This window comes from Ahaetulla prasina, chromosome 2, assembly GCF_028640845.1.
Source record: "Ahaetulla prasina isolate Xishuangbanna chromosome 2, ASM2864084v1, whole genome shotgun sequence".
Lineage (NCBI taxonomy): Eukaryota > Metazoa > Chordata > Lepidosauria > Squamata > Colubridae > Ahaetulla > Ahaetulla prasina.
Window position 1 is genome coordinate 211,423,791 of NC_080540.1, and position 22,463 is coordinate 211,446,253.

The window sequence follows — 22,463 nt, forward strand, 5'->3', positions numbered from 1 at the left end:
TGTTCATTAGACAGAATTTTCCAACTATTTGTTTAGAATTGAAACAATCCTCATTATTACAAACAAACAATGCCAATTATTTTTTCAATTATAGACAGATTTCCTCCAAACAATTGTAAATTTAGTCTTCTGACATAAAAACGTCTCTTTTCTGACAAAAAGAAGTAATGTTTGGCTTTGATCAGCATTTGTCGCTAGGTTAGGGCTCTACATATCTTGAAAATTATTTAGAAATTCTTCAGAGCTCCTGTAAGCAAAAGTTGCATTTACTATTCTTTAAAGTAGTCTGATTCTTTTTCAGATGACACAGATACTGTCATCTTTCTTTTTATCCTTACAAAGAAGCCATAATGAAATTGGATTGTATTAATGAATAGTGGGGCAGACATGACATTGTTTTGCATGTGATGTAAAGGATTTCCAAATAATATTTAAAGAGTGTGTAGCATGACTGTGTATAGGCCAGGGGTGTCAAACTGGATTTCTTTGAGGGCCAGATCAGCATTGTAGTTGTCCTCCATGGACCAGCCAGTGGGGTGGGGGAGACGGGACAGACAGCAGATGCAATGGACATCTCCTGCAGCACTGCTGGCCAAAATGGGGCATGAGGAGCCTGCAAGCAGCCCCCCATACCCCATTTTTTGCCTAGATTGCTTCCTGCAACACTGCTGGCCAAACCAGGATGCGAGGGGGCCATGCAGCCCCCCACTCTCCATTTTTGCTAGCAGAGGTACTGTGGGGTGGTCTTTTGCTATTTCCAGGCCAGCTCTGTGGGCCAGATCTAAGCACCCCGCAAGCTGGATCCGGCCCACAGGCCTTGAGTTTGACATCCCTGGTATAGGCTGACTAGAATAAAGAACTGAGAATGGAAGTGATGCTTCAGGAAATCAATATGTGGTCATAGAGATACAGATAGGCCTAAGGTGAAACTCATGACAAATTTACAAATTTACAAATTTATTTAGCAACAGTCTTTCATCTACAGGTAGTTTTTCCTTTCTGATGAAAATTGGGACCAGAGACTCCATCACAAAGCGATGCAGTCACAAGGCACAGCATCATGTGACCATATTAACTTATGATGGCAGTTCCAGCCATCCTAGTTGCAATCGTTAGGCAATTTCCACACATCTACCCTCCCCTGGTCACCTGATCACCATTTTCAAACTCGTACTGGCTTTTCCATTGTCTTTGCTTGTAAGAAGCTGTCAAGGAAGGGTAGAAATGGTGATCACATGACTGCAGGATGCTGCAACATTGCAATTGTGAGCCGGTTGCCAAGCATCTGAATCGTGCAACCATGAAGATGCTGGATGGCTGCAAGTACTACTCATTTATTGCTATCGTAATTTTGAGCACTGAATTAGTGGATGTTTAACAAGAACTACCTGTACTTCTCAAACATTGAAATATATATCCCAGTAAATATCCCAGTAAAAAATATATGCAGAAGTATAGAAATGTATAATTTGAGAAATAAGCATACTTAGTTGTGCACATTTTGCATGAAAATAATTTTAGGGAAAATAAAACATAATGCAAATTGTAAAAAAGTGAAAAAATGTTAAGACACTTTTAAATACAGGATTATGTTTGAATGTTCACGGGTTTTTTAAAAAACATTGCAGATTTTTGCATATATGGGCCTCTTGTGGCTCAGACTGTTAAAACAGTCTGTTATTAAACACAGCTGCCTGCAATTACTGCAGGTTCTAGTCCCACCAGGCCCAAGGTTGACTCAGCCTTCCATCCTTTATAAGGTAGGTAAAATGAGGCCCAGATTGTTGGGGGCAATAAGTTGACTTTGTATATAAATATACAAATAGGATGAAGACTATTGCTAACATATTGTAAGCTGCCCTGAGTCTTCGGAGAAGGGCGGGATATAAATGCAAAAAAAAAAACAACGTAAAAAAAAAAGAGTCCAACTTCAGGGAGCACACGAATATTTTCAAAGAATTTGTTTCTACATTCATTCTTTGTTGTACTAATATGAAGTTGTGTGTGTGTTGCTTAAAACAAGTTAATGGAATGGCATGATAAATTTCAATGTAATCTTTGCCCATGTAATAATGTTATTTTTGAAGTGATGCAAAGGATGCTAAGAAGTTTTGTGAGGAACAGGAATGTCCTTCTAACTGGAAAGATGCTAACGGAGAAAACTGTTGTGTCCATCATGCGAACATTCATTCCTGTCCATTGGCTTTCATGGTTAGTATTTCATGACAATTTTATTTAATGTATTTGTGTTGCATAGTTGATAAACTTTTTCCCCCCGATCTCAAATGCAGTAGCCGTTTCGAAAAGGTTAATAAAAGCTGAATCAAGGACTGAATCAAGAAGATTCCACCTGAGGTGTAGAACAACATGGTCCTTCCTCATTCCACATTCATTGGGCCCATTAATACTGCCGATTAAATTTTAAATAACACTGTTGAACAAGAGAGGATTACCCTTTGTATAGGTCAGAGGTGTCAAACTCAGGGCCCGCAGGCCAGATTTGATCCACAAGGTGCTTAGATCTGGCCCGCGGGGGCATCCTGGTTACAAAGAAGAACCGGCTACCCATGGCCCTCCTGAGCTCTGTTTTCACTGGCAGAGGATTGCAGGAGGCCATCACAGCCAAAAACAGAATTCACGAGGGCCGCCCATGACCCTCCCAAGCTCTGTTTTCCCTGGAAGAGGGTTGCAGGAGACTGTTGCAGCCGAAAACAGGGCTTGTGAATCTGTTTTCACTGGTAGAACGCTTGGGCCACCACAGGTGCCACTGACATGAGTGACATCAAGCTGGCCATGCCCACCCCGGCCCTCTGAGTTCAAACACAACCCTGATGTGGCCCTCAATAAAATTGAGTTTGATACCACTGGTATACAGTAGGTGAACACATGACCTTAACATCTGCAGAGCAAGGTATGTAGCCCTCAGTGCCTGCTACTTGAGGGAATCATCCCACTATATCTAATAGTAGGATGAAGTGCCCTGGCCAAATGTGATGAATAATTGAATAATCATTCTTTGCAGGCATCCCTTTTGCTTATTGAACCATCTTCCTGTTCATTAAATGTATCAAAAATAAAAGAAGAATATTGCTGGGAAATGTTAAATTAAATTAAACACAAATAAATAAGAAAATACTGTAGAAGTGCCACTTTTTAATAGTTACAGTCAAGGGAGGAAAAAATCAGTTCCTGAATTCAGAATTTTGATTAGATTGTGACAATAATAAAATTGTTAAAATATACCAGATTTTTTGCTCCATAAGACACAATTCTTTTCCTCCCAAAAGTGGGTGGAAATGTCTGTGCATCTTATGGAGCAAATATGGGTGACAGGCAGTAATGGCGAACAGCGGCTGCCTGGAAGAGCTGATTGGTGGTATTCCGGGAAGCCGATCCAATCGCCAGTCAGCTGCTCGGAGGTGAAGGCTCCAGAGTTCTCCGGAGGAGGCAGCAGACACAGAGGAGGCAGGTTGTTTGCTGTTTGCTGCAAGGACGCTCGCCAGATGAATACCGGAAGGACGCTGGGAGGCAGATTTTTTTTTCTTGTTTTCCTCCTCTAAACTTAGCTGTGTCTTATGATCAGGAGCGACTTATGGAGCAAAAAATACGGTAGTTCAGAAAAAAAATCAGTTGTATTATGTGTATAGTAGAAAGCTTATAGCCCTGATGACACAGTAGTTAGAATGCAGTATTGCAAGCAAACTCTGCCCACTGCCAGGAGTTCGATCCTGACCGACTCAAAGTTGACTCAGCCTTCCAGCCTTCTGAGCTCAGAAAAACGAGGACCCAGATTTTAGGGGGCAATATGTTGACTCTGTAAACCACACAGAGAGTGCTGTAAAGCACTATGGAATGAAATGTAAGTCTAAGTGCCATTGCTATATTAATCTAGAAGCTCAAATTAGATTATATTTCATCTTAAAGGAATTTCCTCCAAAAAGACAGATTCCATAAGCATCTTGAGAGAGTTAAGGAAAGCAAGTGACATTGTGACATACAACTCGGTTTTTTCTATACTTGCATAGATATATAACAAGCACAAAAGGACAAAGCTTCTGTTGTGATGTCACATTTTTTAAATTTGGGCATGATTGTGACCAGGTATTGATGCATGCAATAGGTTCCCAGGGTCAGTAGTGGAAGAAAAAGTTTTCAATATTCATCAACTATATATTTTTATTTCAGAAAGCATTATCCAGTTATACCAGATTTTACTTCTTGCCATGATGACCAGTTTGTGACTGAATTCACTGTTATATTGAAATGTAAACCATGACTTACAACCCAACTGACTGTGTTTACACATAACACTCAGCCAAAACTGGGAGGGGGGGGGAAAGCCCATGTTATGACTTACTGTAAAATTTTAATCCAATCACTAAGATTTAGGTCTTTCCCTGTCCTTTCAATTACACCTCTATTGGTTCACTTTTACATTCCTAGGGCAAACAACATATACTATAAGTTGTCCCTTCTATTTACACCTTAGTGGAATCTTACTTTGATCTCAGATTCTAGCTTTCCTTTGCATATTGTTTCTTTTTGTCAGTTGTTCCCTCCATTGCCCTGTTACTATTTTTATGTTTTCTGTATTAAACGGACTGTATATATTTATGGATGCTTTTGCCTTTCTATTTGTTAAAGGTATTATTATTCAAAGAAGGGAACCATTGTATTCCATCACATATGGGCTATTGTTCTTAAAATCTCTTTCCAATGGAGGGGAAATGTCTTCTATGTTGATCTTACCCAGTGTGAGGCTTTTTGGAGTCTTAGCCATGTTGTGAGACAAGGATCATAGCCAGGGGTGGGCTGCTACGGGTTCTCCCGGGTTCGGGAGGACCCGTAGCTAACGTTATGGCCAGTTCAGAGAACCTCCAAATCCCACCCCTAGCTGGCCCTGCCCACTCTGCCCCGCCTCTCCCACCCCACCCCGCCCCTCCCAGAAGTCTTCACCCGGCCCATTTTGGATGGGAGGTAACTGCAGGGCCTGCATGCAGGCTTGGAGATGGGGAAAAAACGGGCCTCCCGGAAGCTCTTGAGGGCCTCTGGAGCCCAGGGGAGGCAGTTTTCGCCCACCCAGAGGCTCAACGAAAGCCACCAGAGCCTGGGGGAGGCGAAAACGCCCCCCCCCCCGCCATGGTGCAGGAGGCCAACTAGGCCACTCCCACCATGGTCACACCCACCCAGCAACCAGGCAGAGAACCCGTTGCTGAAATTTTTGAATCCCACCCCTGATCATAGCAACCATTCTTTATTCTAGCCAGAAAATAACATCAGATGTGCAAAAAAGCAGCCCTTTTTATGAAAGCATATATGCATATAGGAAGTGATTATATAACAGTCAGAATATCTGATTGCTTACCGTGATTGACGACCAGATTGTGCTAGTGATAGCGAAGTCTGGCCTTCCTAAGGTAGACCTTATTGTTACAGCACTACTTTTAAGAATAACTCCAGGTTTATTTTTGAACACATTGATTTGGACTAAGCTAAGACTTTGTGCAGCAAATGGGACAATGGACCTTCTCCTGATCCACAAACTTAAATACCTTTTACCAATACATAATAATAGGGAATGAGAGCTTTGGAGATACAGCCTGTTATTATCTATGACAGAGGCAATCCATAAGTAGAGAAATAGTAAATCAACGCTTGACCAGTAGCACTTCTAAATAGCACTTTTTCTCCATTAAATTTTGCTTTGGTGTCACAGAAGTCCAAATCTCTTCTCAACCAGTGATGTTAACAGCTGCCCTGGGAAACTGTATTCTTTTAATTTATGACATATACCTATTTTAGAAATAATAACACTTTTATGGGAATCATAGTGCTGGCATCCATTGTTCATTTCCAATTTTGAGATGCTTTTAAAAAATGTTTCTTCCTTTTTTTTAAAAAAAAAAAGAGTTTTCTGATTTTATTGTGTGGTAATAAGACTTGTGTGCTGATCCAAAGGATGTCTGTGAGCTTAGCCATTAGGTTATTAAAGTTGCATTCAAGGTCAGATTTTCTATATTTTATATTATCTTGGTCAGATGGAATGAAGTATGAAGGCTAAAAAGACCATGCCTTTGTTATATAAAATGCATTTATATTTCAAGAACTTGTCTTAGTTAAGTAGGAGCTATTTATACTTGGTATTTTTTTTTAAAATCATAGCTTGCAGGAGGTATTCACATTTTTGATATATCATATATACAGATACTGTATCCAGGCAAACCCCTGAAATTAGCAAGGAGAAATTAGACGTTTTTAGAATTAATACCTTAAAACCTTCGTCCTGCACAAGGATTACAACATAGTGAGCATTAATTATTTTTCCTGGGAAATGAGAAGCTTTGAAAAATACTGATTCAAAACAGCATTTATCAAATTAAAGAAAGTCTATACAGCAGCTGTCAGAATGAGTTGAACATCAAAGGAAAAGCATGAAGGAATTCTCTGTGTAGGAAGTCTATAAGCAAAATCTCCTTATGCTACAGTCTCCTAAAAAGTCACTGAACAGGCAGCTCCATTAAAATGAGTGGGGAAAATAACCTCTGATTAGGCAGTCATGTACAGATGAGCATTACTGGTGAGGGTGACTGAACCAAAGGATTATTTCAAACAATTATGCTGCTCTTTGTAATGTGCCTTATCAAATACCATTCTATTGGCTGTGTCAGTTTGCAGTGATAAGGGAAGGGAAGTTCAGACTGATATCTGAGAGAAGTCTTAAAAGAGAGCAGATCTTTCTTCTTTCACAAAATAAGGACAACTTGATCCATTATTTTACACAAGTGGAATTTCCACACATCCATCATTTTCATCTCCTAAACCAGGGGTCTCCAACCTTAGTAACTTTAAGACTTGTGGACTTCAACTTCCAGAATTCCTCAGCCAGCAAAGCTGACTGAGGAATTCTGGGAGTTGAAGTCCACAAGTCTTAAAGTTGCCAAGGTTGGAGATCCCTATCCTAAACCCACAAAACCATATTCAGAAACAGCGGCAGTGACAATATTCACATGTGTCTCCACGTGAGTATATTCACCCTGCTGCTGTTTCTTTAATACCTAGGAGTAGGGCATAACAATTGGCATCCATCTAGCACCCCCTCTCCCCATTGTACTTACCGTTTTCTTCTCTCACTCAGATTCATAGAAAATGGAGGGAGTAATGCAGTTTTTAAAAGCATATCTGTTATACCCTGGATTTATACCCTGAATTTTATTTTTGGTTTTATATTTTTGATGCGATCCTAAGACAAATCGTATCGTCAAATGTATCGTCAAATGGTGCTGAAATGTTACTGTAACAGATGAGATTCTATTAATTGGGGAAAAAATCAGCTCTCTCTTCCTTGTTACGCTTAAGTTAGAAATGAACTGGCTCAACAGCAAAATTGTGGAATGGTGGCCAGAGAGACTTCATACATATAGAGGGCCTCAGATTTTATAGAATTCAGCCTGTCTTTTTATTCCTTGGGTATGATACTGACCCTGATTTTTCTAGCTTCTTCTCTTCTTAATACGACTGATACATTTTTCATAAGGAAGAACGTGTATAATAATCATACAGAAAGCTAGATTGGCCTGTTGTGGGAAAAGTATTGATTTGCATGTAGGCAAAGTAGATTCAACTTCTTGTTTAGCTGGGAAGCTCAGCAGACAATTTTGGCAAAAGCACAAGCACAATAAATGACTTCCCTTCAGATCAGAACAGAACAGAACAACAGAACAACAGAGTTGGAAGAGATCTTGGAGGTCTTCTAGTCCACCCCCCCCCCGCCCCCAAGTAAGAAACTCTAGGCTATACCATTCCAGACAAATGGATGTCCAGCCTCTTCTTAAAAACCTCCAGTAATAGAGCACCCAGCACTTTTGAAGGCAAGCCATTCCACTGGTTAATTGTTCTCACTGTTAGGAAATTTCAGTCCACTGAAAGAATATATACAGGAGGTTGGGACATTGGACACATTACTCCTATCTTCTAGCATTGACCTATGTTTGGATCATGTCTTCACTGCAGATCACCACTGGCACACTTCCCTGTTGTTAGCATATTGGCTGGCATAGGAAAAGAGTCTTTATGTACACATGTGTTTCCCCTTGATTAGCCAGATATCATTCAATGTGAAGGAACTTTCTAGAAGTACATTAGTTATTTCAGTGTATAGAAAATGGGACACCTATGAATGTTCCTTACATCTTGAGTCTTCTAAAGATTCAGCTTGTGTTATCATATAGATCCATCCCACATATCTTATACAGCAGGAACTACCAGTAAGAGTTAAAAAAGAACGTTCAAGTGCAGAATTGCTTGTACACTGCATTAAATCATTTTAATTGGAATACTGCTTTGTGTCTAATGGTTCAGAAGAGTGAATGTTACAAACTGTGCAAGCCATCTCAAGTTTGTATTCTGTTCTACTGCCACTCCTTATTTTCTCCCTCTGTGATGCTTTGACAATGATTTGCCAGAGGGCTTTAGATGCTACAAAAACAGTATATATCTCTTTTTTTCCTGAATTAATTGGAGGTCATTCATTTGTCTAAAAATAATTCATAGTTTAAATTCATTCTTATTCATGAAGTCTTAAATTTAATGTCTCTACTTTTTTGCTGTTTGTTACACTAATTTAGCCTCTAAGTTCCGATGCCCGCTGTTCTTTCTTACCATTTCCTTTGCAATGACCTAAAACTGTACAGATTAATGAAATTAATGATGTTGAATGTAAGAGTTACATCAGTAATATTCTGGTATACAAAGAAAAATGCAGAATAAATGGTTACTGTAATTGTGTAACTCATTTTATGTTCCTGGGAAGTTAGCCAAAGTTTCACAAAAGGCTGAGTTATATATTCTCATTTTTTAAATTGTGGCATACAATATAGAATACTTGTCTGTTGTTGGGTTCTCCATAGAAAACCTTTAAGGTAGGTTAATTCTAATCTATTTGAAAAAAGGCAAATGGTGGCATATGCGGACCATGGATCCCAGATGATGGTCAAATATTTACACATACCGTGTCTACTGCAGGCAAAATGACACAGACAAACTGGACTGCTAAGGTAAGAGAAGATTTGATCTTCACTATAGAGATAGTCCTCAGTTTATGATCACAGTTGAGCCCAAAATTTATGTTGCTAAGTGAGGCATTCAAGTGAGTTTTGCTCCATTTTATGACCTTTTTTTTTGCCACAGTGCGTAAATGAATTACTGCAGTTGTTAAGTTAGTAACACAGTTGTTACGTGAATCTGGCTTCCCCATTGACTTTGCAAAAGGTGATCGCGTGACCACAGGACACTGCCACCATCATAAATATGAGTTGGTTGCCAAGCGCCTGAATTCTGATCACGTGACCATGGGGAAGCTGCAGTACTTGGAAGGGTGAAAAACGGCCATAAGTCACTTTTTTCATTGCCGTTGTAACTTCAGTTAGTAAATGAACTGTTGTAAGTTGAGGACTACCTGTACTCTCAATTTCCCAGCTGTTCATAATAGGCTTTTTCATCCATCTTGTACAAACATGAGCTTCTTTCCTTAATCTCATTCATTCACATGGATAACACTCTGCTTCTCTTTGGGCCTGACTTGCATTTGGCATCTGTTCATCCATGTCTTCAAAACAAAACAAAACAAAAAATACCTGACAAGATTCCTATGAATCAATGTGTGAATAATAAAGCAATATAACTCTAAATTACAGATGCTGGAAGAAACAGGGAAAAGATATTATGAGGCCTGCTTCCGACATTCCAGAGCAGCTAGAGCAGAGGCGGCGGGAAGATGACTCCTTTATGACTTGTGGACTTCAACTCCCAGAATTCCTGAATTAACAGAATAACAGAGTTGTAAGGAACCTTGGAGATCTTCTAGTCCAACCCAGGACTAGAGAGGAAACCCTATACCACAGGTGTCAAACTTGCAGCGTCACATTGCCATCACATGACGTTTCTCGATGTTTTCCCATTTGCGGAGCTGTGGTGGGCGTGGCCTGTGTGTGACTCCTCCGGCCCATGGTCGAATCTCTTCTTAAAAACATCCAGTTTTAGAGCATTCATAACTTCTGGAGGCAAGTTGTTTAATTGTTCCAACTGTCAGGCATTTTCTCCTTAGTTCTAGGTTGCTTCTATCCTTGATTAGTTTCCATCCATTGTTTCTTGTCCAATTTTGGGAGTTGAAGTCCACAAGTCATAAAAGGACCATTGTTCCCCAACCCTGGTCTAGAGGAAGCACAGCATTCTAGATTAGATTGGTCTTTCTGATGCAAAAGGCTGACTGTTTATATTTCTTCTTTGTTTTGTAGGTAGTCCTGGTACATGTGGGTGTGACGTCTCTCATTGCCCATGTCAGAGTGGGGAAAATGCAGGCTGCTTTAGAGGCCCAAACAATAGTGCTCCCTGCAGTAGGTATGTACCAAATTTAGCCAAAGTTGCTACAGAGACCTAAGTATCTGCGGAATTCGGCTAAGGCAGGCAAAGGGTGAAACAAGGGTGGTGATATAAGTGTCTGCTTCTTATGAAAGGATGGAGGCCTCATGACACACCTTTCATCCTTTTGGTGTCATTATGATACGTTATATATGGAAATAGGCATGCTCAAATTGCCAGAAAGTCTTGAATGTTCATTAGAGTGAAATGGGAGGAGGAGGGAGGAGTATATGATCCATTACGACTTCCAGACAGACAGACATGGATACCTCTTTTACCTGAAGGGAAATACTTAGCTGAGAGACTACAATTAAAGTATATAGACCGAATTTCCCTTTCTAAGGTCTTCCCTTTCTAACATTCATAATCCTACGCTTTTAAAAAAAAGCCATAGTAAACCCAACAGTCTTCCTTTTGTTTCTTTTTGTGAAATGCAAATGAAGACTAGAACAAGAATAAGATGGTAGTTGCTTTTTGCACTACGGTAGTTCAGTTTTTCTCAACCTTGCCTTCCCATATAGATTAGATTACATCTCTACATCACAGCTACAGGGTTCCAAGATGGGTGATATTGATATATAGTCTAATATGTTTAGAAAGTCAGAATTGAAGAAGAGGTTTCAAACACTTAAAGACTTCTCTTGTACTGGACAGGTTTTTTTAAAAAAAAATTGTAACAATTTAGAGTATGGGCAGTAATCTGAAAATGTGCTGTTCAAATCTTACTTCACCTGCACATTTCACTGGATAACCTGAGGGGAAAAAAATTGCCTTTTGAGTCTCACTTACACCTAGCTGGCCAGTTATCAAGTTCACACTAACATCTGCTGACCCAATCTTGCCCTACATTTGATGGCATTGGATGCCTTTTGGAACGCCTTTCTTTTAAATTACATAATTACCATTAAGGCTTATTGTGCTTCTCTTTCTTCCATTGTTGATGTTGATTCTTTCTCTTTGTGCTAAGTCTGTGGCGATGACATTTGTGAAGATGATGAGAGCTGTTCCATATGCCCAGCTGATTGTGGGGAATGTCCCTTGACAACTGAAATCAAGATAGCCATTGCTCTTCCAATATGTTTAGTCTGCACTGGTTCCATTTTGACAATCTTGGTACGTATCAAGTAAGATGTTATCTCTCACGTTCTTCGTTCACCTGATCTCCTTCCCATTTTCCTCATTCTTCTATATTTCCTAGTTTTTAACCCTCTTTAATATTACAAACTAGGATGTTTTGTTCTATTTCTTTGCTGGCCTCATGGATATACCTGGGTGAAATGCAACTGTGGCGGCCTTATACTCAGAGATATATTTTTGGAACCGATAGTTACAGAGATCCTCCCTAGAGAACCTGGCAGATGGGTACATTCCTTTGCCATTTTGTTCACTATAAATTGTCTTTCCACTGCTGATCGGTAGACAGAGACTCAGCATAATGAATGATTACACGTGCGTTAGGTTATGGGGTTCAAAAAAAAAAAAGGCTGAAATCTCTGTCTTTTCAGCTTTTCAAGGAAACGTTGTGGGATGGAAAGGAATTAAAGTTGAATTCATTCAACCATTTAAAACCAATATGATGAAAATGTTAAAAGACACCTCAGGTTCTTTGCTCTGGAGCGATGATCAGCCTTGTCAAATTGGGTCAGGATTATAATTGCAACCAGAATAAATGTACCCCGTGTTTTTAGATAATGAAATAAGGTTTCAGCTCTTCACCACTCCATGTAGTTTCTTCTATCATTTTCTCTTTCATTATCTCCTGCTCTTTCCTATAGACTTTGCATCAGTAGTGGTTTTCAATTTCAGCCACTACCAGTTTGCTCATGGGCGCACGCATGTGCATGTGCAGAAACATCAGGGCGGGTGAGTGGAGCCTCCTGCTGCCGCCGATACCGGTTTGCCCAATCCGGGGTGAACCAGTAGCAAGCAACCCACCACTGCTTTGAATATCTTTATATAGAATAGAATAGAATAGAATTTTATTGGCCAAGTCTGACTGGACACACAAGGAATTTGTCTTGGTGCATATGCTTTCAGTGTACATAAAAGAAAAGATACCTTTATCAAGGTACAACACTTACAATACTTAATGATAGTCATAGGGTAGAAATTTAATACTTAATGATACAACACTTAATGATAGCCATAGGCTACAAATAAGCAATCAGGAAACAATCAATATCAGTATAAATCGTAAGGATACCAGCAACAAAGTTACAGTCATAAGTGGAAGGAGATGGGTGATGGGAACAATGAGAAGATTAATAGTAGTGCAGATTTAGTAAATATTTTGACAGTGTTGAGGGAATTATTTGTTTAGCTGAATGATGGCGTTCGGGGGAAAAACTGTTCTTGTGTCTTGTTGTTCTGGGGTGCAGTGCTCTATAGTGTTGTTTTGAGAGTAGGAGTTGAAACAGTTTATGTCCAGGATGTGAGGGATCTGTAAATACTTTCACAGCCCTCTTTTTGATTCATGCAGTATACAGGTCCTCAATGGAAGGCAGGTTGGTAGTGATTGTTTTTTCTGCAGTTGTTATGTCTGCGCCCCCTGAGCTGAACTCTTTGACTCGTGGAGAAGTGAGCTGAACATTTGGCCTGGATTGCTGACTATTTGGTTGCCCGGCAACCTCAAGATAAGGGAGACTTTGGCAGGCAGCTGCAAATTCCCTGCCAGGACTGATAGCAGTTGTGAACTCAATTAGTGGCTCATTTAGCCAGCTCGCGTGGCTGAGGCTGGGAGGGGACAGAACAGCAGTTATAATTATCCTCTGAAGTCTGTGTCTGTCTTGTTGAGTTGCAGAACCAAAACAGACAGTTATAGAAATGCAGATGACAGACTCAATAATTCCTCTGTAGAACTGGATCAGCAGCTCCTTGGGCAGTTTCAGCTTTCTGAATTGGTGCAGAAAGAACATTCTTTGTTGTCCTTTTTTGATGACATTTTTGATGTTAGCTGTCCATTTTAGATCTTGCGATATGGTAGAACCTAGAAATTTGAAGGTTTCTACTCTTGATACTGTGTTGTCTAGTAATGTGAGAGGTGGAAGTATGGAAGTCTAAAGTCTATCACCATTTCTACGGTTTTGAGTGTGTTCAGTTCCAGATTGTTCTGGTTGCACCACAAGGCTAGTTGTTCAACCTCCCGTCTGTATTCATCATTGTCTCGAATGAGACCGATCACTGTTGTGTCATCTGTGAACTTCAGTAGTTTAACAGATGGATCGTTGGAGATTCAGTCATTGGTATACAGTGAGAAGAGAAGTGGGGAGAGCACACAGCCTTGGGAGTGCCCTGTGCTAATTGTACAGATATCTGATGTGATTCTGTATTAGCTTCACCTGCTGCTTCCTATTTGTTAGGAAGCTTGTGATCCACTTACAAGTCTTACAATACTTAGAATATTGTATTGTCTATTCTCTCTTCCTCCACTTCACTGAAATTCTGACAAAATTCCAAAACAGTTTTTCTCTCTCCTTCCCTCCCTCAGTGTGTGTCAGTGTGTCTGTGTGTGCCTAAGCAAAAGTATATAGTCATATATATAGCTTCTTAAAGGAGATGGGATGGAAAACTACTTTCCACTCAATTTTCTGAATATATTTCTGCTAGGCTGATGCATGTAGCAGAAGCTGGTTTATAATGTAGTGTGAAAAGTGCATTATATATTATAGCAGTCATGTTATTTCCAGTGTTAAAACTGTCTCCAGGGATAACATGAAGAGGTTTTTCTTTCTTTCATACTCGTATCTATCTAAATAAGTCCCTGCAGTTTTCTTGGTAAGGTTTTTTTTAGAAGTGGTTTACCATAACCTCTATCCTGGGGATAACAGAAACTAGCCCAAGGTCATCACTTAGGCTTTGTACTTAAGGCAGGACTAGAATTCACCGTCTCCCAGTTTCTAGCCTGATGTTTTAATCACTACACTAAACTAGCTCTCAAAGAAGTCTTAATTATTATTTAATACTTTCTTTTGGATAAATAGACAGTGATGCCTATTGTTGGATAATTGTTAATGGTTTTAGTTCTATTTTTCCTCATATGGTAAACTGCCTTAAGTCTCTTGAGAAATTGGTGGTCCATAAATAAGTATATAAATATACTGATATGATAAGTAATAATTCAATTACTACAAGATTCAGATTAATCATTGCTAATTCTATATAATAGGATTCTTTTTTTGCTTCCTGCCCTAACTGTAACTCTTCAAGGAGTTATGTTATTAGGTATTAGGCATGAGCTTTGGTTAAAAAGAGTGGAAGTGTTTGTACAATACCATTTCTTAAATTGTTCAAAACTGCTTACATTTGACAATGTGTGAGGTATCCTTTCCCTTGCTGCAATATTGCTGGACTCAAAGGAGCAATTCCTAGGAATTAATTTGTTCTGCTCTTTCCTTTAGTGGTTTCAGTACCAAAAACAAAAAATGTTTTGGGATGAAAGCTGGATTATAGATTACAGCTGTATCAAGCAAGGTATGTAAGTGTTCTGCTTCATGAATCAAGAAACTCACAAATTGGGAATGGACCAGTTTGGTAATTATCCAAGGAAACATTTTACTAAAGTCCCTGTTATTTATCCTAAAGAGAAGGGAGAAAAATATTTTATCAGTCTATTGCAAATTCTTCAACCATTGTTTCAAAATGTTGGGTACTTGAATGCTCCTGGGTGTGCATGTGAGCATTTTTAAGAGCAGAGAACCCAGCCAGAGCAATAATTAATGAAGTAAGTTTCATAACTATAACAAGAAAGAGAATGTTTTATCAGAAATACATTATAGAAATAATAAGTGTTTAGTACTAGCTAACTACTCAAGTGGAATGAAGTGACCTGAAATTTGTAATTTCTTAGAAAAAGTGCAGGGAGAGTTATAGACAAGAGGAAACATAGAACAATCTTTAACTCTTTATTTACACCCTGATGCCCCTTTGGAGTTATTAGGTTATTATTATTAAGAAAAACCAAATGCACAGGTATAGTATAGGTCAGTGTTGGCGAACCTTTTAGGCACTGAGTGCTGAAACGGGAGCATGGGAGCGCACGCAGGGGAGCGACAGAAATTGGAAGAGCAGTTGAGTAGCTGAGCTTCTGGTTTCCAGTGTGCACATGTGCGCTGGTCACCTGGTCTTCTGGTTTTTGTTGCACATGAATGCACAAAGACCAGCTGGCCGGCATGCAAGTGTGCGCCAGAGCGCACATGTGCACCAGAGAGCTGCTGTTCCAGTTTCCAGTGTTCCCACAGACGCGAAGACCAGTTGGCCGGAACCAGGAAGAACAATGGGTAACAGCTGGTGGGCCTGTAGAGATGGCTCTGCATGCCACTTCTGGCACACATGCCATAGGTTCGCCATTACGGGTATAGGTGGTAGCTGGCTCAATAATAGTAACTGTGAGTGGGATCTTGGAGTCCTAGTGGACAATCATTTAAATATGAGCCAGTAGTGTGCTGAGCTGCCAAATAGCTAACATAGTTCTAGGCTGCATTAACAGAGGGATAGAATCAAGATCATGTGAAGTGTTAATACCACTTTATAATGTCTTGTAAGACCCCACTTGGAATACTGCATCCAGTTTTGGTTGCCACATTGTAAAAAGTGTAATGTATCTTTAAATGGTTTTGGCGGGAAACAAGCATGTTGCTGATTGGTTAAAGCCGCCGGTAGAACTGTATATAAGGAGAGGTTTTTCCCCAGCCTGGTTGCTGGGTTCACCATATATTAAAGAGCTGTTGTCACTACCCTGGTCTCCAGCCTCGTTACTTCCCGAACTTAACACTGGCGACGAGGATGGGATCTCGAGGCTAAAGAGCACCAGGAACGAGCTGAACGCACGGAAGAACCGAACCCAGCAAACTCAGGGCAGAAACGCGGAGATGGCCAGCTACACTCCGCCCGCACCGTTTGACCCAGCCAGGGAGAAATGGGGAACGTACATGACCCGTTTCGAAAGCTTCCTAGAAGCAAACGAACTGCAAGGAGTTCCAGACAACCGCAAAAGGGCATATTTCCTGAGCCACTGCGGTCCTGAGGTCATCGACATTGCGGAAGCCCTGGCAGAGCCAACGCCGGTACAATCGGTACCGTGGCAAACTCTGCAAAAATCTATTGAAGAACCATTTCGCGCCAACACCGTCCAAATACATACGCCGTTTTGAATTTGGGGAGCGCAGACAGCAAGAGGGCGAATCCATCAGCGATTACATGGCCGCCCTGCGAAAAGCCTCCAAGGACTGTGGGTACCGAGACTTGGATGAGGAGCTGTTAGAGCAACTCATCCGTGGGGTCAGAGACATGCGTTTGCGGAGGCGGCTGCTATCAAAAAGCAATCTAACGCTGGCAAACGCTCTGGACGAAGCCAGAGCTCATGAGATGTCCACCCAAGCGGCGGAAACCCTGCAAAAGCCACTCTCGCCAACGGCGAGCACAAGCGCGAAATCAACCCCGGTCCATAGTGAAGAAATCCAGCCCGAGTCAGACGGCGAGGATGAGGAAGGAGTTTGCCTCACCGAGAGAAGGGGAAAAGAAGACCGGGATGAATGCGGAAGTTGCGGAGGGCAACACCAGCGTCAACGATGCAAGTTCAAGGATGCTACATGTCGGCGGTGCGAGAAGAAGGGGCACCTGGCTCAAGTCTGTCGAGCACCCCAACCTTCCCGCCGAAAATTCAAACCAACCAATCAGAGCGCGGGATCGGCAAGGCGACCCGCGATTGGTCAAAACAAAAAGGGCGCGAACTCAAATCGAACGACCGTGATCATAGGCTGTGCAGCAACCCGCGTCGAGAAGAAAATTTTCACTAATCCAAAAATCAAAGGAGTGCCGTGCCGACTAGAAGTGGACACCGGGTCAGTGATCACAATCATGTCCTGGGACACTTTTGCAAAAGCTTTGCCGAGAATCGCCAAACGCAAACTGCAAACACAGTGGCTACGAGTGCACGACTACCAAGGGAATCGCATCCCTGTTCGAGGGACCACCTCTGTCCGCGTCGAGTCCGGACCACACAAGAAGACCCTGCCCATCACGATAGTCGAAGGGACACTGCCAAGTCTGTTGGGACTAGACTGGTTCCGTGCATTGGGCATGGGAGTGACTGGCATCTACAGAAGTGACTTTAACCTAAAAGACACACTCATGAACGAGTTCGAAGATGTCTTCAAGGACTGCCTGGGCAAGTACAAGGGGACCCCTATTTCCTTCAATTTAGACCCCCAGGTAGCCCCCATTAGGTTAAAGGCAAGGAGAGTCCCTTTTGCCCTTAAACCTAAGATTGACAAGGAGATAGACAAGCTCATCAGTCAGGGGATTCTGGTGCCAGTCGATCACGCAAAGTGGGAGACGCCAATCGTCACCCCAGTAAAACCAGATGGGTCAGTTAGAATCTGCGCTGACTACAAGGCGACGTTAAACAAAGCCTTGCAGAAAAGCGCTTACCCGGTCCCCGTGGTACAACACTTGCTGCACTCGCTGGGGCAAGGACACGTCTTTGCCAAGTTAGATTTGGCTCAAGCCTATCAACAACTACCAGACGCCAACACAGCGAAGCCCAGACGATTGTGACTCACAGAGGTGCTTTCAAGTGTACCCGGTTACAGTTTGGGGTGAGTGTGGCACCGGTCTATTCCAAAATTTAATGGGCGACTTCTGCAAGGGCTCCGGGGTAGTCCCTATTTCGATGATGTATTGGTATCAGCGAAAATTTAGAAGAATTGGGGAGCGTTTGAGAAAAGTTCTGGGCATTTTCCGGTCAGCGGTCTAAAGGTTAAAGTGAACAAATGCCAGATAGGGGTAGAATCCGTAGATTTCTTGGGCTACAGAATAGACAAGGAGAATTCACCCCACTGAAAGCAAGGTCAGGGCAATACGAAGGCTCCAGCGCCCAAAACAAAACAGAGCTACAGGCATTCCTGGGTCTAGTGAATTTTTACGCGGTCTTTTTAAAAATAAGGCAACCGTTGCGAGCCGCTACATAAGTTACTGGGAAAGAATACTGCTTGGTCTTGGGGAAAGTCGGAAGCTAGGGCTTTCAAGCAGTAAAAACCTACTCTCGGCGATAGCTTACTGGTTCAGTATCATAGCTCATTGCCATTGGTATTAGTCTGCGATGCTTCCCTTACGGGTGGGGCTGTGCTCAGCCACAGGCTTCCAAATGGCACAGAAGCCCCAATAGCCTTCTACTCCAGAACGATGTCCTCGACAGAGGAACTATAGCCAGTTGGATAAGGAAGCGCTAGCTATTGTGTCAGGGTTAAAAAGTTTCACGAATACGTTTTGGTAGAGACTTTGAAATTGTGACAGACCATAGACCACTGTTAGGATACTGGCTGGCGACCGCCCAACGCCTGTGGCACTGTCGCCACGGCTGACCCGATGGACTATCTTCTTAGCCGCCTATTCCTACAAACTGCAGCATCGGCCGGGAAAAGAGGTGGGGCATGCGGACGCATTAAGTAGATGCCCACTACCAGGAGCGATCGAAGACCCCACTCCGGGGACACCCATACTGTTAATTGACTCTCTGGACTCTGGCCCAGTCACATCTAAGGAGGTGGCTCGGGCATCATACCGGGACATTACTTTGAGAACTGTACTCGGTTGGGTACAAAGAGGGTGGCCCGCTGCGCCGGGCGAGCGTTTTAAGGAATTTGTAAAAAAACGTGGGGAACTGTCGGCTCAAGGGGGGTGCCTGCTATGGGGGGATAGAGTGGTGATCCCAGAAAAATTGAGGAAAAGGGTGTTGGACCTCCTCCACGAGGGTCACCCAGGGATCGTTAGGATGAAGGGTTTAGCGAGAAGCTATGTGTGGTGGCCCTTAATGGACTCAGAAATTGCTGAAAGGGTAGGGAAATGCCAGGCCTGCCAGGAGTCCAGACCGCTACCCCCAACGGCCCCGGTTCGGGAATGGGAGAAACCTCAGGGCCCCTGGTCTAGAATACACATTGATTTTGCCGGCCCCTTCCACGGCCAAACCTTCCTGGTCGTAGTAGACGCCTATTTCAAATGGCTGGAAATCATTCTCATGAGATCCATGACAGCCGAAGCCATGATCTCAGTCCTAAGGCACCTATTTGTAACCCATGGGTTGCCCGACACGCTAGTGTCCGATAACGGTCCACAATTCACGGCAACCCAATTTGAAGAATACTTGGCAGAGGAGGGCATCCGACATGCCCTCTCGGCGCCTTTCCACCCTGCGACGAATGGCCTTGCAGAGCGTTCCATCCGGAGCGCTAAAGAGGCATTGTCCAGACTTAAGCCAGGCGACTGGCAAACAAAAATAGATATTTTCCTGGCAGTCCAACACAGAACCCCCTGTGTCACAACCGGCAAAAGCCCAGCCGAATTGTTAATGGGCCGAAAGCTCAGGTGCCCCCTAGACCGTCTACACCCAAACTATACGCCGGAGGGTTACAAGGGGGAAATAGGAAAAACAAGAGAAATGGACATAGGCGACCGAGTGTGGGCACACAACTATGGTGAAGGCCCAACCTGGATAGCAGGACAAATCCTAAACAGAACAGGTCCCAAATCATACTTAGTAGAATTAAGGGACGGCCGAGTATGGAGGCGCCACATAGACCAAATACGAAAACGCATAGCTGAACAATCTGAATCAATAGAAAGCAGGCCCTGCCTACCCAATGTTTGATCCCACAGCTGACTCAAACCCGGAGAACTCGCAGGACTTAGCTGAAATTCCGGAGGTCCAGCGACGCCCACAGGTTCCAGTAGAAAACAGCAGGGACGACTCTGCTAATAATCCAGGGCCGGATGGCCTAGAGAAAGAGCTGAGAGGAGCAAACAGCCCCTCCGGTCAGCTCGACCCACTCCCAGGGAATGTACTGCGCAGGTCCGAAAGAGTCAGGAGACGCCCAGTCTATTTGCGTGATTACGTTGAAAAATAATATGTAAATATCATGTAAATATGGGTAAAGTGTTTTCTGGGGGGAAGGAGTGTAATGTATCTTTAAATGGTTTTGGCGGGAAACAAGCACGTTGCTGATTGGTTAAAGCCGCCGGTAGAACTGTATATAAGGAGAGGTTTTTCCCCAGCCTGGTTGCTGGGTTCACCATATATTAAAGAGCTGTTGTCACTACCCTGGTCTCCAGCCTCGTTACTTCCCGAATTTAACAAAAAGGATGTTGAGACTCTAGAAAGCATGCAGAGAAGAGCAGCAAAGACGACTGTTGAAATTGGGTATGTGCAATTTAATGAAAAGAAGGACTAGGGGGTGACATGATAGCAGTGTTCCAATATTTCATGGGGTTGCCACAAAAAAGAGGGAGTCAAGGTACTGAAAAGTCAGTGTCTTAGATTCATATATTCAACACAACAGTCAATGTCATATTTCATGCTATATCAGGAAATAATTTGTCACATCATTTGAAGTAACATTTTTGTTATAACAAACTATTGTGCCCACTTTAACGGAGTCTCTTGTGCATTTGATGGCTTGGGAGGATCACCTCTTTCTGCAAAGTTGTGCAGCTTGGGGAATTTTAGCAGATGGAGCATGACTAAGCCAAATATGAGTAAGCTACCATCATGACTCCATAAGGTAACAGAGAAGATACATCAGTTTTAAGCACTGTATATCTTTTTTCCATATGACCGTCTCATCAAAGAGGTCCTATTATCATAATATACCAGCACCACTTGCTTTATTTTCTGTCTTATTAGTTCAGTGTGGATTTATCGGCTTATGATGAAGCAAGTATTTGTTTGAATGCGGGCCCTGTACAAAGCAAAGTTGGCTAATAAATGCCTTCTATCTAATGCTAGCAAGATCAATAAATATTAATGTTGCAATTAGCCTGGATTTAATAAATATTCCAAACTGAAAAGCATAAATTAGGCATGCAAAAGAATGGTAAGCAAAATAGATTATTTTTTCAATCACTAAGAAATATTGAAAAATAAATATAAACGTGCAACTATAAGAGAAATAACCAAGAAGAGAGCTATATACTAAAAAGATGGGGGAGGGGTATTAAGATTTGTTGAAAACCTGCACCAAAGTTCCATTTCAAAAATGGAATGGCCTATGGATGGCCCTTTTATTAATGCACTGCAGTCTACTTCAAATACATGTACTCCTTGACTTACGACCACAATTGGGACCAGAATTTCTGTTGTTAAGTAAGTCACACCCAATTTTGCAACTTTTTTTGCCACTGTTGTTAAAGCAAATCACTGCAGTTGTTAAGTGAATCCTGTGATTCTTAAGTGATATGGCTTCCCCCGTTGACTTTGCTTGTTGAAAGCTGGCTGGGAAAGTTGTAAATGATGATCATAAATACAAGGTGATTGGCGTGAGACAAAATTTTGCTCCCATGCCTGCAGGGCTGCTGTAAATGGTCCTAAGTGTGAGGACTGGTTTTAAGTCACTTTCTTCAGTGATCTTGTAAGTTCAAATGGTCACTAAATGAATGGCTGTCAGTCAAGGACAACCTGTAGAATACTTGGCAGATTACCAATACAACAAATTTATGTATGTGCAGGGATATGGATAGCACATTATAGTAATTTGTGAGTATTCATGCCAATGGGTCTATAAACTACTGAATTTCTTTTTCCCCCTCCTTAGTCCATTTTCCAAGAACTGCCATGGGCAGTACCTTGAGTATCCCACGTGCACCCAGCATCTCCAACACCAGCTGTCTCACGGGGTTGAGCTCCTCTACAGCACCTGCCAATGCTTCCAAGATGAAGTACTTCTCACCCTCTGGAATCTAGTAAGAATTTTTCAATCATTCATGTGATTTTTGGAGCTTTCATTAGTCAAAATGCTATGTTCCCTCAAAGAAGATCTTTTTCATTTGTTTACACCTGAAAGCATGTTCATCAGTTCTTTTTCTTGGACGCTACTCAGTGGTGGGTTGCTACCAGTTCGCTCCGGATTGGGAGAACCGGTAGCGGTGGTGGCAAGAGGCTCCACCCACCCGCCCGGACGCTTCTGCGCAGAAGCACTCACGTGCGAGTACGCATGTGCGAGTGAACTGGTAGCAAACTAAATTGAAACCCACTACTGGTGCTATTCCTAACACGTGTA

The 22,463-nt window shown here is 42.1% G+C and overlaps 1 protein-coding gene across 1 annotated transcript in view; it reads left to right on the top strand.

Moving 5' to 3' along the window:
• Nucleotides 1-22,463, top strand: part of LOC131190683 (atrial natriuretic peptide receptor 2-like) — an 85,038-nt gene that overhangs the window by 6,880 nt on the left and 55,695 nt on the right. The window contains exons 4-9 of the mRNA XM_058168042.1: nt 2,088-2,211; nt 8,949-9,053; nt 10,293-10,395; nt 11,384-11,529; nt 14,814-14,886; nt 21,999-22,146. Coding sequence (XP_058024025.1) covers nt 2,088-2,211; nt 8,949-9,053; nt 10,293-10,395; nt 11,384-11,529; nt 14,814-14,886; nt 21,999-22,146 — 699 coding nt within the window. The remainder of the gene's footprint in view (nt 1-2,087; nt 2,212-8,948; nt 9,054-10,292; nt 10,396-11,383; nt 11,530-14,813; nt 14,887-21,998; nt 22,147-22,463) is intronic.